General features: G+C 41.7%; 2 protein-coding genes across 14 annotated transcripts in view; one reads left to right on the top strand and one right to left on the bottom strand.

The window, feature by feature from the left end:
• The window catches only part of macrod2 (mono-ADP ribosylhydrolase 2), a 421,900-nt gene that overhangs the window by 72,764 nt on the left and 334,516 nt on the right, over positions 1–14,620 (top strand). The window lies entirely within an intron of this gene.
• On the bottom strand, positions 1,504–12,645 carry flrt3 (fibronectin leucine rich transmembrane 3). The gene is made up of 3 exons (XM_037122848.1): positions 12,043–12,645; positions 5,935–6,643; positions 1,504–4,795 (listed from the first exon to the last, which is right to left on the bottom strand). Exon 3 carries the CDS (start codon positions 4,751–4,753, stop codon positions 2,801–2,803), a length of 1,953 nt encoding a protein of 650 aa, XP_036978743.1. The 5' UTR covers positions 4,754–4,795; positions 5,935–6,643; positions 12,043–12,645; the 3' UTR covers positions 1,504–2,800.

Below are 14,620 nucleotides of genomic sequence, written 5' to 3'. Positions count from 1 at the left end.
GCATAGTTCAGTTACTACACTACAAATCCATGTGAGTCATTTACTTAATCCTCAAAGCTGATCAATAACACATGAAAGATTGCTGCTGTAGTTCAACGAATTGCAGTGATCTCATCAGTACACTATGTTTGGAGTCTCTCTTTCTAAAAAGTAACGCTTTAAAACATTTTAAAAGGTTCTTGCAATTACAAGACATATGGGCACTCTGCTCAAGCAATAGAGACATTTGAGCCAGCTGAGATCCCTGCAAACCAAAAATAGAAATCCATGTAGCTTTTTGTTTGGGTCAGTTAACCTTAAAACTGTTCATATTGCACATTATATTGTTTCTTTTGTGTTTCTGTACAAGGCCATTATAAAAGTAAGGTGAAGGTTATCTCTTATGAGGAGGTTTTGCCCACATCAGTATAATAAAAAGAAAAGAAATGTAAGAAATAGTTTTTATTTTTTCTTTACTCGAATAAGATAGGACTAAGGCTGAATGATCAACGGACAGTCTCCATATGGAAACTATTACAATTCAGTTTTCTAAAAGTAGACCTTCTGTTTACTTTAATTCCAAGTTAATATGATATATATTTAGTGTAAAGGGCAGGGTTAGTGTATACTTAAGGTTTGGATAGCTTGTGCAGCTTTTAGCGGCTCCCCTTACTGTAATTAAAGCTTTCAGTGTGTTAGAGCTTGTGGGTGTGTGAATGTGGCTATGTGATATTTTTTGTGATACATGCTGGATACTTATGTGCCACAGTATGGTCAATGCTAGAGTCTAGTGAGTATAATCTGAAACACATTAACTTTATGTTAGCTTTCACAAGGTATCTGTTGGATGCATTTTTTAAAATGGCCTAATAGGTTATTTTACTGCTTTAGCATGTATACCTTTTCATGGGCCCTTGGTCGGGTGAGCTGTAACCATGTCATTAAGTGTGCTGCCTGGAGCCCGGAGCAGTGTATATATACTCTGTCCTCTGCAGGGACGGGCATCCCCATCAGGGTCTGCTTGTACCAACCCTCCATATGGTGGCTCGTCATTAGTTTTCTTTTGCCCTGGCGCCTGGGAGGTTCATCAAACCCTGGAGTCCAATCTCTCCACAGCCCGATTTCTACTCTACTGTGACATTTCTCTCTCTGGCCAATCGGATAAGTCACACGTGGCCTCACCGCATGAAAGAACAGCAGCAGCCTCAAGCAGATGTCGCTTTACTGACTACCCATAGAGTGGAAAACTGGGTCTCAAGAACAGTATCTGAGTTGTTGTTAAAGAGTTTGCTATATCTTTGAAGGGGAGATGTGGCTTTGAGGCTCCAAAACAAGTTCTTTGTGTTGGATAAAAATTATTTGATTATGTTTTTCATCTCCAACAATTGTGAGATTATGTGGCTAAACAGTAATTTGAGATATGAATGATAAAAGCAAGTCTCCTGTAGCTGTCCTTTTTACTCCAGGTTGTTCACTTCACAAGATAGAATTATTTTGAGTGGAAAAAAGAATAACTCGAGCAATCATTGAATAGCATAGCATGGGATAATAGCTATTGAACAGCACAATCAAGAATACAAATTATTATTTTGAGTGGGGTTTGTTATACTCAAGATAAGGAAAAGCAAAGTTATTTTTGTCCACTTTTATTCTGTAATATGACCAATATTTTTCATATTCAAGTGTGTATGAAAAAAAGTCACTGGTTTCTTAAAAAGCTAAATACAATAAGCATTGGATCAAGGCACATACAAGACTGGCCAAAGGGCATACAATGCACTTTGGTTTTCAATTGTTAAGAACAGTTAACTTCAAATTGTGGAAACATAAAAGTGTGTTCATTTGGAAAATAATACAAAATAATACTCATAACAAGGAGTTGCTGCCACTGTGGTAATTCTAATAAAAGCCAACATGTTTAGTCTTTTTGGCCGGGTGAAAAAGAATGACGTATGGTACATGGTACTAAAGAATGCCGCCATTGTCGTTTGGCCATTGTTGGCTTGTACAAATAGAGATAGTGGGGGGTCCTCTGTGTCAGCCTGTCCAGTCTACTTGTTTTTGAGGAGCAGAGAGCCCCTTAAGGTTGGTGTGCTTTATCTGCCCTGTGCTGTGGCCTACAATCCTATCGGAAACACTGGAACCCTGCTCGGGTTGTTTCTTGTTTCTTCTTCTTCTTCTTGCAAACAGAGAAAAAAAAAAACACACACACTGAACAAATCGGAGAAATAAAGCATGGCACCTCATCTTTAGTTATTTGTACTCCATACCAGGTGAATACTAGAGCAGGACTCTTGGCCCGTAGTATGTGGAGACAGCTACTGACTGCTCATTCTTTTAGAGGGCAACATGCCTGCTTTGCGAATTAGTTGATCAGCTGTGCCTTAGTTTATTTTTTTGCCTTTTTGTTTTTCAGACAGCCACAAAGTTAAAAGAATGACCTGTGCTTATACTACAAGGTTTTCTAAGGTCTGATTGTTCAACACAGCAATGAAAACCCACTTTCACAGTTGACAAGTCATCATATCTCAGTAGAACACAGAGTTTCTTTTAGTTGGTCGATAACCTTAAGCAAAGGAAATACAGTACAAATTACTACAAATCCCTAAAATATAGAATTGCAGTTAGTTACAATACCCACTGATGGTTCAGTGATGGCCTGCAACTGGAACGTCCTCCGTCTTCATAAAATGTCCTTAAATATAAATTATATGGCAAATGTACAGAACATTGCTTCCTTAGTCTTATAGATCCAGTGTTTTGTAAAAGTCTTGCCACTCTGTTACTGTCGCACACTCATCATGAATGGCCATGCGCAATATCATGAATGGGAATGGTCCGAATCTGGTATTCCACTGTCTCTGTAGCTTCTGTTGTTAATACTGTTCTCGCTATGTGGGCTTTTGTATAAACTCAGGCCATTCGGTGGGAAAATCGTGTGTATCACAAACTCCTCCTTGGACACAGGCAGGTGATTTATAGGAATCATCTGAAAAGAAGTCTCTCGTATTTCTAGGATGGAGTTGTCCTTCTTAGTACCAGCCTCAGCATAGTCATCCTTTCTCCGACGGCCTTTGTTGTAGGTGCAGTTCCTGGAAAAAAGTGAACCATTCCTGTGGACATACCAGCACACCAGTGCCAACATGATTATTGCCAAAAGAGCCACAGCCCCTCCAATGATAGCAGCCAAAGGCAGACTGGAATTTTTGTAAGGCTCTTTCTCCTGCTCTCTGTTTAAAGTTGTGGTCGGGTTGTATGATTTGTGAGAACCAGTCTCTGTCTCTATGCAAACAGGGGTCTCGTCTGACAGGTAAATGTTGCTGGTCTCCATGGGAACCATGCATATCCTATAGGAAGAATCTGGCTCCAGTGCTGTGAGCAGGTACTCCCTCCTCTCCCCTTGCACAATGGTCTCAGTGATGGAGCCAAAGGCAGGGCTGTGTCCCAGCTTTAGCCAGCTGAGCCGTAGGGCAGTCATGGGCTGTGACACCCTCCATGATATGTGTATTGTATCTGCAGTACTTGACTTCACACTTATGGTGATGATTTTTCTGCCTGAAGAGGTGGTAGTACTGTGATAATTCTTACCAAAGTCAGGCCCTTTCACTGCAGGTCTTTTAGTCACAAATAAGGGCCACTGGGGCTGTGAGGGGCGCAAAGTGTTGGAGACTGTGCTTGTCTCATACGTGGGGATGAGTTCTGAATCTGTGCAGTCGAACATGTCTGTAGTTAGATCTTTAATTGCCATGCCTTTGACCTTATCAGGACCCTGGCACATGAAGCCACGCACATTCACCTTAGATGGCAACGACCGCAGCCAATCGCGCACCCATTTCATCCTGCAAGTGCATTGCCAGGGGTTATTGCGTAGCAGGAGCTGTGTGAGATTGTCCAGATCTTCAAACACACCCTGAGGGAGGCTGCTCAGGTTGTTGCCAGACAGGTCTAACCGATACAGTTGCCTAAGGAAGGCAAAAGCTCCAGGTGGGACTCGATTAATGTGATTATCTTGAAGCTGCAGCTTCTCCAAACTGGTGCCTGGCAAGTTGGCTGGCGGTGATGTCAAGGAGTTTCTCACTAGCGAGAGCTCAGTCAGGTTGATCAGGTTGATGAAAGCCATTTCCCCAATCCCTCGGTTGTTTAGCAGGTTACCATCCAGAACTAGTCGCTTCAGGTTGATGAGATCTTGCAGAGACTGCTCTGAGATGGAGGAGATGCGGTTGTCATCAAAGCGCAGCTCCTCAATGCTCATGGGTAGGCCTGAAGGGATGGTACTTAGGTGGTTTCTGGAGAGAAAAAGCAGTCTAAGGTGATTACTGTCCCTGAAGGCCCCCTCCTCTATGCTGACTGCTGATACAGAGTTATCATCCAGATGCAGTTCTTCAATGTAGGGAATCTGTGCTAGAGAGGAGTGGGTAATCATCCGAATGTTGTTCTCCTGAAGGTGGAGCTCTTTTAGCCCAAGAGGAAGGTTAGTAGGGAACTCATCCAGATTGTTGCAGTAAAGGTAGATCTTCTCCACATTTATGAGCCTGCGTAGCTCTGTAGGAATGCCAGAACTCTTGATGCGATTGTTTTGCAGAAAGAGCACTGTAGCATCCAGGGGTAGACCAGTAGGGATGGAAGTCAGGCCACGGTCATTACAGTAGATGAAGGTCCCATCACAGCGGCAGGCTGAGGGACATGAGGCGGAGGTCACCAGGGGGTTTGCAAGACCCAGCAGCAGCCCGATCTTGATGAGGAAGAGGATAAAGGCCTTGCATTGACGCACCATCTTGAAGCTGTGTTGCCTGGCAGTCTAATCACTCAAGAGCCCCTGGGGAGAAGACACAAGGGTACATTTAATGCACAAGGCCTTTAAAGGAGAGCCAAATTCCTGTTCTCATAATTGCTGGGTGTTTGAAATGCTGCCTGCAGCACTTTCTAGATTAAACAACTGCTGAAAGAATCAGTTTGAATTCATCCTATTAAATTGATATGAATTGATCATTAGAATTGCCTGACAGTGAATTTACAGTGAAACTTTTTTTTAAGGTTTACATCATCTACAGATTTCTGAGGATTCAAAGATGAAGAGTAACCTACATTGCAAATAGAAAAGCTTTTTGTTTTCTTCTGAGAAATGTTTCAACTTGTGAACTCTGAATTGAATCTCTGTGCCTCAGCTTTTTGGGCTTGACTTGTGAAATGTAATAGTGTTCCCTAGTTGTTTTACACATTTCTGTGTCTCAAGGCTGCCTTTCATCTCTACAGACCACGACGGTGAACAAAGTCTGCCTTTGTTGATGAACTGTTGTGGAACCAAGCTACTCTTAAGTCCCTTTAGATCATTACCCATGCCTTTTCACGATTCAAATTCTGGGGTTTAATTGGCCTTTTGGAAGGTAGGGAAGAAAAGAGGTTCAGCACTTTAAGATCCAAGCAGGACATATTTTTGAGTTTTCAGAGCTTTCTAGATTAATTTTGTGAGTGCCATTTATCCTTGCACAGTACCATGTTAAAGATCTTTGTTGTAATTGTGGTGTGTTAAAATGTCTTGAAATGTACATTTTAATTAAAAAAAAAAAAAAAAAAAAAAAAAAAATATATATATATATGTGTATATATATATATATATATATATATATATATATATATATATATATATATGTATATATATATATGTGTATATATATATATATATATATATATATATATATATATATATATATATATATATATATATAAAAAAACATCTGCGATGAACAAACCCGTGGTGCAAAGCAGAAGCTGCCAACTGGTTGTCGGTCTCTTTTTTTCACTGTCAACACATAGATACCTTATAATTAGGCTAATACTGATTCATTGCTTTAATTTTGTATTCCTGCCATGACCTCCCTCTCCTGCACGTCTCATTAGAGATTGTGGTCAGGTCAGTGAAGTAGAAAGAAGCAAAGCCATCCGTATTTGTCATACCTGATTTATACGATGTGGTAAATCCTTTCCAGCCACCAAAAATCCAATCAAGGTTTCCTCTTGAATTTTCTTTTATCCTCTCTGAAAGTAAAAGTTTGTCGGAGGGGTTTCTGACCTGGTCAGTGTTTGCTGAGCTGATCCTTGTTTGGACGATGACCTCTTCTGTGTTGTCAGAGGCTCATGCTTTCAATGCCTTTACCATGGCAGATAAGCCTGTCGAAAAAGCATCCCCTCTCACTGACAAAGCATGCGCTCTCAGGTGATATTAAAAATCCTAATGGATGTTGAAATTGTCGAGCTCAACAGCCATAACTGCAAATTAGATTTTTTGGGTGTTGTATAGTGATCCGTGTGCAGGATGGTGCGAGCTTTAGCAAAGGCTCCTTTCTGCAATCAGGCCCGACAGGCATGATGAGTTGACACAAAGCTGATCTGAGCCATGCCAATCCCTTGTGCCACAGGCTCAATCCAGGCCTGTTCACTTGTGTACTCCAGGTCTTCAGGTAACCCAGAATCCTCTGCTCCCTTGCCGAGCCTGTATATACATTAATCCAGGGCTCTGGTCCCTTTTTCTGAAGCAGATAACCAATGTTCTCCTTTCCTCTGAGGAGCAAAACAGGGCAAGTTGCTGATCCTCCTGGATGCGGCCTCCCTCATGCAACTGCAGCTTGACTCATAACTGTGGCCTCGTCACACCTGGGATGGTGATCTGAAAAACAAAACAAAGAAAGAGACAAAACAAACAAATTTAGTGCCTACATTCAATCACTTTAAGAAAAATGTTTTAAGGCAATGAGAGGGCATTCAAAATAAAGACATCAAAAGAAATCCTATTTAGTTTAGGAACGGGTTTGATCGTGAACTCTGACATTCTCTACATTGTGAATTCTTATTTAGAAATACCCTTTCTTCTAGCCTATGATTCAGCCTGTTGACCTATTACATCCCGTTACTCTAACGGACCACATTTCTTTTCTATGGTGATAGAAGAAAGAATGTCCATGCATATGCAAAGACAACAGTGATCTAGACCCCAACACAATGGCTGAGGGTGGAGCCCCAATGCCCTTCCCAGTCCAGTTCACTGCTCAGCTGAGCTTTCGGTGTTTTACAAGAGAGCTATTCCTGTGACTGAAAGATGCAGTCTTTTCTAATTTACAAACAAGGCCAGTCCAGATTCCACATTTGAGATGAAAACCTGGTCCAGTCAGTGCTGAATTACTCACATTCTTTCAAAACATTCATGACAAATGAGGCCCCCTCGAATTTTATATGAAGAGGTTGGCCATTGCATCCACCCCTGTCGCTCCCAGCTCCTCTCTGTGACCCCACAAACCCCACCTCTATGTATGCTGTGTCTGTTTGTAAAAATAGAATTTCCTTTGCAAAAGAAAACATTGTGTTTCCTCTTTTAACACAATAGCTTTGTGTCCTCATATGTAACCATCCATGTGCCCTGCCGGCCGCCACTGCTTGCTGTAAAACATGTAAAGGTAAATTGGGAACAAGGGGCCCAGCCATTTAACAGTTGTAGCCCATGACAAGGGGAAGATTGGGGAATTGAGAGGCTTGTAACTCAATTACAACTCCTGAGATGCTGTCTAATAATAATGCCCCCCCTTCCTTCTGTTACATCTAAACACGGCCCCTCAGCCCAGTATTACATTAGTAGTAGATTAGAGTCTGGGGAAAAAGCACCAGATGTGACCTCTGCTAACTTCTGGTATAAAGGCGTCTGACAAGGAGGGGGTGGGGGGATGAAATTCAGTAATGGAGTTTTTAGAAAATGGCGTGGTGATAGAGGGATATGTGGTGTCTGTCTGTCGGAATTAACTTTTAATGCAGTGCTTAGTCAAGCTATTTCAATTTTAAATAGCCTCTTTCACCTCATTTTGTAAAGTTCTCCATCTTCTGAATACTGTGAAGTATGTAGTCTTGATTTGAATCCTTGAATTCTTACCATCACAAAAAGGGAAGTAATACTCTCCGCATTTCTGTCTTATCAAGGAAACTCGGGGAGACCTATCTGCACTCGCTATAATTGGCTTTAAGGGTTGTGAGACAGAATGATTCTTTGCAGAAAAGCCCCATGTATGATACGGTGCAAAGATTTTTTTTTAGCTCGTTTGCCTATTCTTTGGCAGCTACATCTCTGTTACCTGGTGAGATAACAGACTCTGACTCAGTGTCCAGTAGACGGTCCAGGGGACATTGTTATTCATTTATGAACGCTGGTGCCAGAAAGAACAAAAACATTCTGGTGCATAATGTATCATATGCCTCAGTGTGATCTTATATTGTGGGTGATTTATCCAACGTCTGCTTTGACTCTTGCACATCTTGCATACTTTGCGAGGAGCACAGTCGGGCCTAGATGCTTGGCTGTATTTTTTCCCCTTTTCTTTTCACGCTTATCGGATTTCAGGAGAGTGGCCCCTCTCTATTGTTCACTACAAGGCATGCATGTGGACCTTGTAGCCTCAACAGAGGGGGTTTAATTTTAAAATGTTTTTTATTCGGGTATTTGAAAATTCCTTTAAATTTACACAGCCCACACACACACACTAGGTTCCTGTGCACACAATCATTTTGAGAGCAGTGGAGGCTGAGTTCAATGTTTTTAGTGATGGATGTCTTTCTCCATCGTTCTAATAAGTTCTGCCGGCCGACAGGAGATTTCTCTGGCAGTCAAAGTGGCTTCTGCTTCATTTAATCCGAACTGGCAAAGTTAAATTGAGCATCCTGGTAAAATTGTGTGTGTGTACAGCGAGTTACCTTTCAGTGGAAAGCGTGGGAGGCTCGCACAAAGCTGGACACTGATAGCCATTGTGAGCCCAACACGCATAAATGCACATTAGTCTGCAATAACAGAGCCCAAGACTTTGTGCCCCCGAGTCATACACTGCACAAGAAAGGCTTTGGAAAAACTCAAAGAGAAACAATTTCATGCCTGTCAAAACTATTGCAGATTATAATGACTCTTATTTCCGTAAAATACAGAATAATATTACATAGGCTACATTTAGGGGGGAAAGATCTGGAGAAGCAGTAATGGCTGGCTGTTAAATTATTCATGAGCCCTGAAATTAATTTTGAACCACAGTAGAGCTCTCCATTGGGAAATCAATGTTGTTTGTATCTGATCTTGATTATTCATTCTAATTCATAATATATTTTGAATTATGATTGATTGCACACACTATTATTATTCTGGGTTATATTTATTTTTTTAGTTTTTGACTTTAAAATGTGTATTCTTTGCAACATTGCTCGGTTGGTTGATAGGTTGGGAGCAAGCACTCAAATAAGACTGGAATATATTAATTGTTTATGTATGATCATGCAAATGCAAGTGTATTTATTTTGATGGACAGCTGAAGCTGACCTGGTGAGAGAGCCCATTTGTATTTTCTCGTATTTACATTTTTTGTTTCATGATTTTCTGCTTCTTTTTAGTTAGTTTTTGTTTTTTTTTGTCAATTTGCGATTGTGCGATGAAACCCTGCGTCTGCCATTGATTTACATATTAGTACGGTGAACGCTGAGACACTAGGCAGCGGCCTGCTGCGGCGCAGAAACACAATGGAACATTCATGGTCACATCTGAATTCACAGGGACACAGAAGATGTCTCTGCTGAAGACTAAATGGGTGAAAATCTGTGATAGTTTCACAGATTTGGTATGTGGCCTCCTGGCGCTGTCTTTAGATGGGCTGAACAGATGATACGTTTGCTGGCCCATTAAGAGCACAGAGAGGCCTGGGACACACGGGGGTCTCTCTTTTGTAACAGCCTGAAAGGAGAGATCTGTAGCAGCTGCAGTGGTTTTTCCCCACATGGGGGTGGTAGGCACTGCAAAATAAAATGCGTATGTGTGTATGTGACAAGCAAACACCTAAACACTGTATACTCATGTTGAGATTCACACAGGAGCCCACGTTAAGGCAGGCCAGACACTGATATACAATTCAGAGATCTGTTAACCTAACTACCGTTTCACCTGACTTGTATCATTCGCTAAAGCTTTCTCCTCTAATATTTATGCTTTGCAGTCATATTTGCAGCTACACTTTTTGGTATCCAGTGTGGAACGACTTCTCTTTTGAAGCTTGGAATAGATGGTGAAAAAAGATACAGCTTAGTGGCTAAATAAATAATGAAAAGAGCTGAATTAGGCCTCCTCAGACCACGGTGTTTCATCTGAATTATGTCTTGGTAGTTATGAAAGTCTTAATACTTTTTTTCCCCCTCTAACACAGTCATCCATATTTGATGCATTAACTTTTCTGGGGATAGCAGATTCTGTCTGTAGTGACCTGGTTAGTTGTTAATCTGCCATGTGAATTCCCTCTGAGAGCAACTGACTGGGGACTTTAGCCCGAGGCAGTCATCACCGAAGACAATTGGGTCTGTCCTCATGTCTACCATGTTTAACAGGCTATTTATTTCTTTGTCTCTCAAACACGCCTAACAACAAAGGGCCACCATTGACAACTGAAGTCAAGTTTGCGCCCACTGTTAGTGATTTACTGAAATCAGGCTGTAGCCTACATGGGATATCAGTCATTGTTTAAAGCCGAGATGACCTTTTCCTCTCATGAAGATAAAAGGATTGGATTAACAAATGGCCTTGTCCTGATGCTGCCAATGAGACATTCAGCTTAAATAGCCACAGTGTGTGAGAACTGAGGGGCGCACAGTTTTATTGCGATGATCTAATTGGATAAATATGAGGTTGAATGGATGGAAGCGAGCCTTGATTCACTGGCGTCCTAGATTGACATTTGAATTGACAATCTGGTGTCATAGTATAGTACAGTCTTACAGTGAAATTGCGTTTATGTATTCCGGAGGCTTAATAATACGAGATTCTCCTCAGAGCTGCAACTTGCACGTACATGTCAGCTATTTGTTTAGAGGCGCTGTTAATGTAACGTTGCGTTGTCTGCGTGAAATGAGCCGCTGCTTGTGTGCGAACTGATGCGTGTCAAAACTTTATTTATTTATTTATTTTTAAAATGTTTTCTTAATGTTTGTGCGTTTTCTCAGGGGACTGCGCCCTAAAGCATGGCGAGGGGCGTCCGTATCATCTGCAGACACGCTACCAGCAGCACTCAGTACAAAAAAATAATAAAATAAATGAATAAAATTCAGTGGAGTAGGATATGAATAGGAGCTGCTGGTCCGAGTCGTCCAGACAGTGACGCCGGAGACGCATTTAGCGGAGTTTCTCCAGCTGCCCCCTTCATGTCCAACTCCGCGGGATCTGCGCTGCAATTTCTGCTGCACCCCGGGGTGTCCTCTCGGGCTGCGACACCGAGGCTAAAACCACACAGCCCCCCGATGATCCTATCAAGTTTGCGTATTCGCCCCATGATTATCACCCCCACCCCCGCTTCCACCACCACTTCTTTCACAACTGAAATAAGGGATCGGAAAAAAAGGTTTCCTATGTTTTTTTTATGTTTGGTTCTAACTCGTCCCCGTTGCTCTGTCTTCACATGTTTTGACCAGTGTGCTGAGGCGGAGTGTGAATATGATCGAGAAGCAAATTCAGCATGTCGCAACGAGAATTTCATCTGTACACGGCGGAGTGGTTGGTGGGGAGGAAAAAAAAAAGAGAGAGAAAAAACGGAGAGATGTGGTGTTTGTAGTCTCTGTTGGATGCATGCAGAATAAAGAGGGACGCAGCGCAGGGACCGGAGCAGCAAGTTGCAGGCATGAGAGAGGAGAGATGAGCAGATGTCTAAGTCTGATTCGTACCTGTCACACTGAGCACACTGACTGATAGAAGAGCATATATCGCTTGTTTGGAGGAAAAAGTGCAGGCACCAATTTGCATTTTATTAGAAGCGCCTGTGAGACAAGCACCTCAGAGAGAAACGCAATATTTTCTCGCCAGAGCCGAGTATATTAAAAAGAAAAAAAGCCTATAGGAAGGGAGAAAAAAACAGGGCAACTAATTAGATACAAGCAACTCCTGAGGATTCCGCATGACTTTGAATTCCTTTTTGCCAGAAAGAAGATCCAAAAAAAAAAAAAAAAAGAGAGAAAAAGATGAAAAGGATGCATTCCCAACAGGACTGTACCAGCAAAAAACACACTTACCTCTATACTCAACCAAAAAATATCGGAAAGTAACAGGTATCCTCTTAAAAATTGGGGTTCACAACGAGGGGGAGGAAAAAAAAACAATAATCCAATCCAGGATAATGAGGATTTAAATTCAGATCCAGAAAAAAAAAGGAAAAAAAAAAAAAAAAGAAACCCTCCACTCACTCACAGGTCTGGAGCTACTTGGAGTTTATCTGTAGCGGCACTGCTATGTTTACTGGTGTCCCCACACACACATACACACTGTAGGCTGTGCAAGGAAATAGGCGCACGTAGATCTCAATACTAATGTGGAGTTGTGTTTGCCTCTAGCTTCAGCAGAGCACTGATGTCATCTGGAGGAGTGGCCTCTCTCTCTCTCTCTCTCTCTCTCTCTCGCTCTCTCTCTCTCTCTCTCTCTCTCTCTCTCTCTCGCTCTCTCTCTCTCTCTCTCTCTCTTAGTTTGGGAGATGCATATGAAAGATGTAGTGTCCGATGGATACACTAGGGGGAGTGGAGGAAAGGAGAAAGGCACTCACATCCTTGTCAGATGTGTGCACTTAAGAGGAGCGAGTATTCACTGGTTGGAAAGCAATGCTCACTGGCAGAAAAAGAGAGGAAGAGAGGAAAAAATACTGAAGTGTGTGTGTGTGTGTGTGTGTGTGTGTGTGTGTGTGTGTGTTAGAGAGAGAGAGAGAATAAGAGATATACACAGTCTTTTTACTTGCAGCGGTTTGTTTTAGGCAGCATGTGGATTTGTTAGCTGTCTTTAAATTTTTCATTTACATATTTTGTTTGAGATGTGTTGGGATAATTTATCATCAGGTTTTTGGCATCGGGGGCTTCGTTAGCGATGTTGTGATTTGTCAGTTATCCCTGTTGCAGGTGTTCCTTTTTATCTTTATTTTTATAGATGCTGTAAATGTTTTTTTTTTCCCCAATTTCTGAAAGAGAGAGAAATGTTTCATGATTGTAAAACCAAAGTATTGCATCCAAGCAAATGGTAAGCATTGGCACCTCAGTTGTTCAGATTACAATGAAAACATTGTGGTTTGCATCAAGCATGACAGGCTTTAAAACTAAGTTCAACCTTGACAGGTAATTTATATTTGATCAACTTGTCACAGTGAACCAGAACAAGCAAGAATTTAGAATTGTGTTTATTCCGAATACATGCCCCCCCCCCCCATTTGACCCAATGTGGTCTCATGTTTAAATGACGCCAAACTGTGGCTCTTCTCCTTTCGTTGCCCAGAGCAGCAGTGAGTCGCCCTGTTAGTCAAAGGGCTGTACAGCAGAGCTGACCCTGCAAACACTCTCCCCTGCCCTGCGTCATCTCCAGTGTCTCCCCCTCCGGCTACCTGACAAAGCAGACACCACAACCGGGTGCGCTGAGCTGCAGTGGAGCAGCTCTGGTCATCTGTTGTTGAATATCAGCTTCCTGTCAATGCCACTGGCTCAACGATTAGATCTGTGTGACGTATGCAGCTGGCTGTGTAATGTGGAGACTCCACTCTTGCATGTCAGTCACTGAATAATACCTTTTTGTTAATTACCTCAAGCCTTTTATGATATTCCGGTGAGAATGCCTGGAGGGTCTGCATTCATTTTCAGTAAACAAACAGATTTGTTAGAGATGTGTTATTCAGTCTTTCTGGGGATACTAAAATATGTTGCTGAAATTTATCATGCTCTCTGTTTGTCAAGAGAGAGAAGTGCAGTGATTAATGACCATTAGAGAAGCACAGGATAGACTTTCATCAGTAAACCCAATAATGTTTTACCTGCAATGGAAATGCCCACCTTTGCAATATTCTGCAAATTATCCTGGTTAACACAAAGTGATACAATTTAACATCCTTAAAAAAAACATTCCCACTGGGGAGAAGGTGTCTTCATTAAAGTGTGCTGTCGATGTTGTAGAAAGTAGAAATATTTCAAGATTGGTTCTATACAACCCGAGAAATCAGAAAAAAAAAGTGTGTAAGTGTGGTAATCCCTTTTGCTCAAAATAACCAGAATACACGCACTGCAGTGGACCAATAAACACTTCAGTTGTTGTGCAATGTACTCTGACTTTGGCAGTTCTTGTCTTGGATTTGGCTCAACCATTTTGAAAGATAAAAAAAAATATGGCGGCCGGCTGGTATCAAAATATATCATTGAAGCTAAAAAGTACACCAAAGTATGTTTCTGAAAACAGTTTAAGCCAGTTACATGCAATATTATACTCAACGTTAATAGTTGAGTTTGATCTGAATTCATGTAGTATGTACCAAACTCCCAATTCCCAGTCACAAACTGTCTATTGCAGCTGAACAGTACACTAAAATGTGTTGCTGAGTTGCTTAGATTTCAGGCGAGAAATGGCTAATGCAGTAACAGATCAAACTGTCAACCTACGTTCCATCAAAATATGAACCAAGATTCTAAGCTGGAGACATCCAGAGAGAGTGACAGAGGGAGTGGCTGTGGTTTGCACAACGGCCCCTGAGCCAGCAAAAGTCTGCCAAATGACACAAAACGCAGTACGTGGCAGACTTTTGCTGGTAAATTAGCAGGAAGCTCTGGGTTCCCCTTTAAAGAAAGTGCT

The sequence above is a fragment of the Acanthopagrus latus genome, chromosome 15, assembly GCF_904848185.1.
Source record: "Acanthopagrus latus isolate v.2019 chromosome 15, fAcaLat1.1, whole genome shotgun sequence".
Classification (NCBI taxonomy): Eukaryota; Metazoa; Chordata; class Actinopteri; order Spariformes; family Sparidae; genus Acanthopagrus; species Acanthopagrus latus.
Note: the sequence above shows the minus strand (reverse complement) of the source record. Positions and strands in the feature narration are given on the sequence as shown.

Excerpts from the sequence above, each read along its gene's own strand:
- flrt3 (XM_037122848.1), bottom strand. The coding sequence starts at position 4,753 with ATGGTGCGTCAATGCAAGGCCTTTATCCTCTTCCTCATCAAGATCGGG.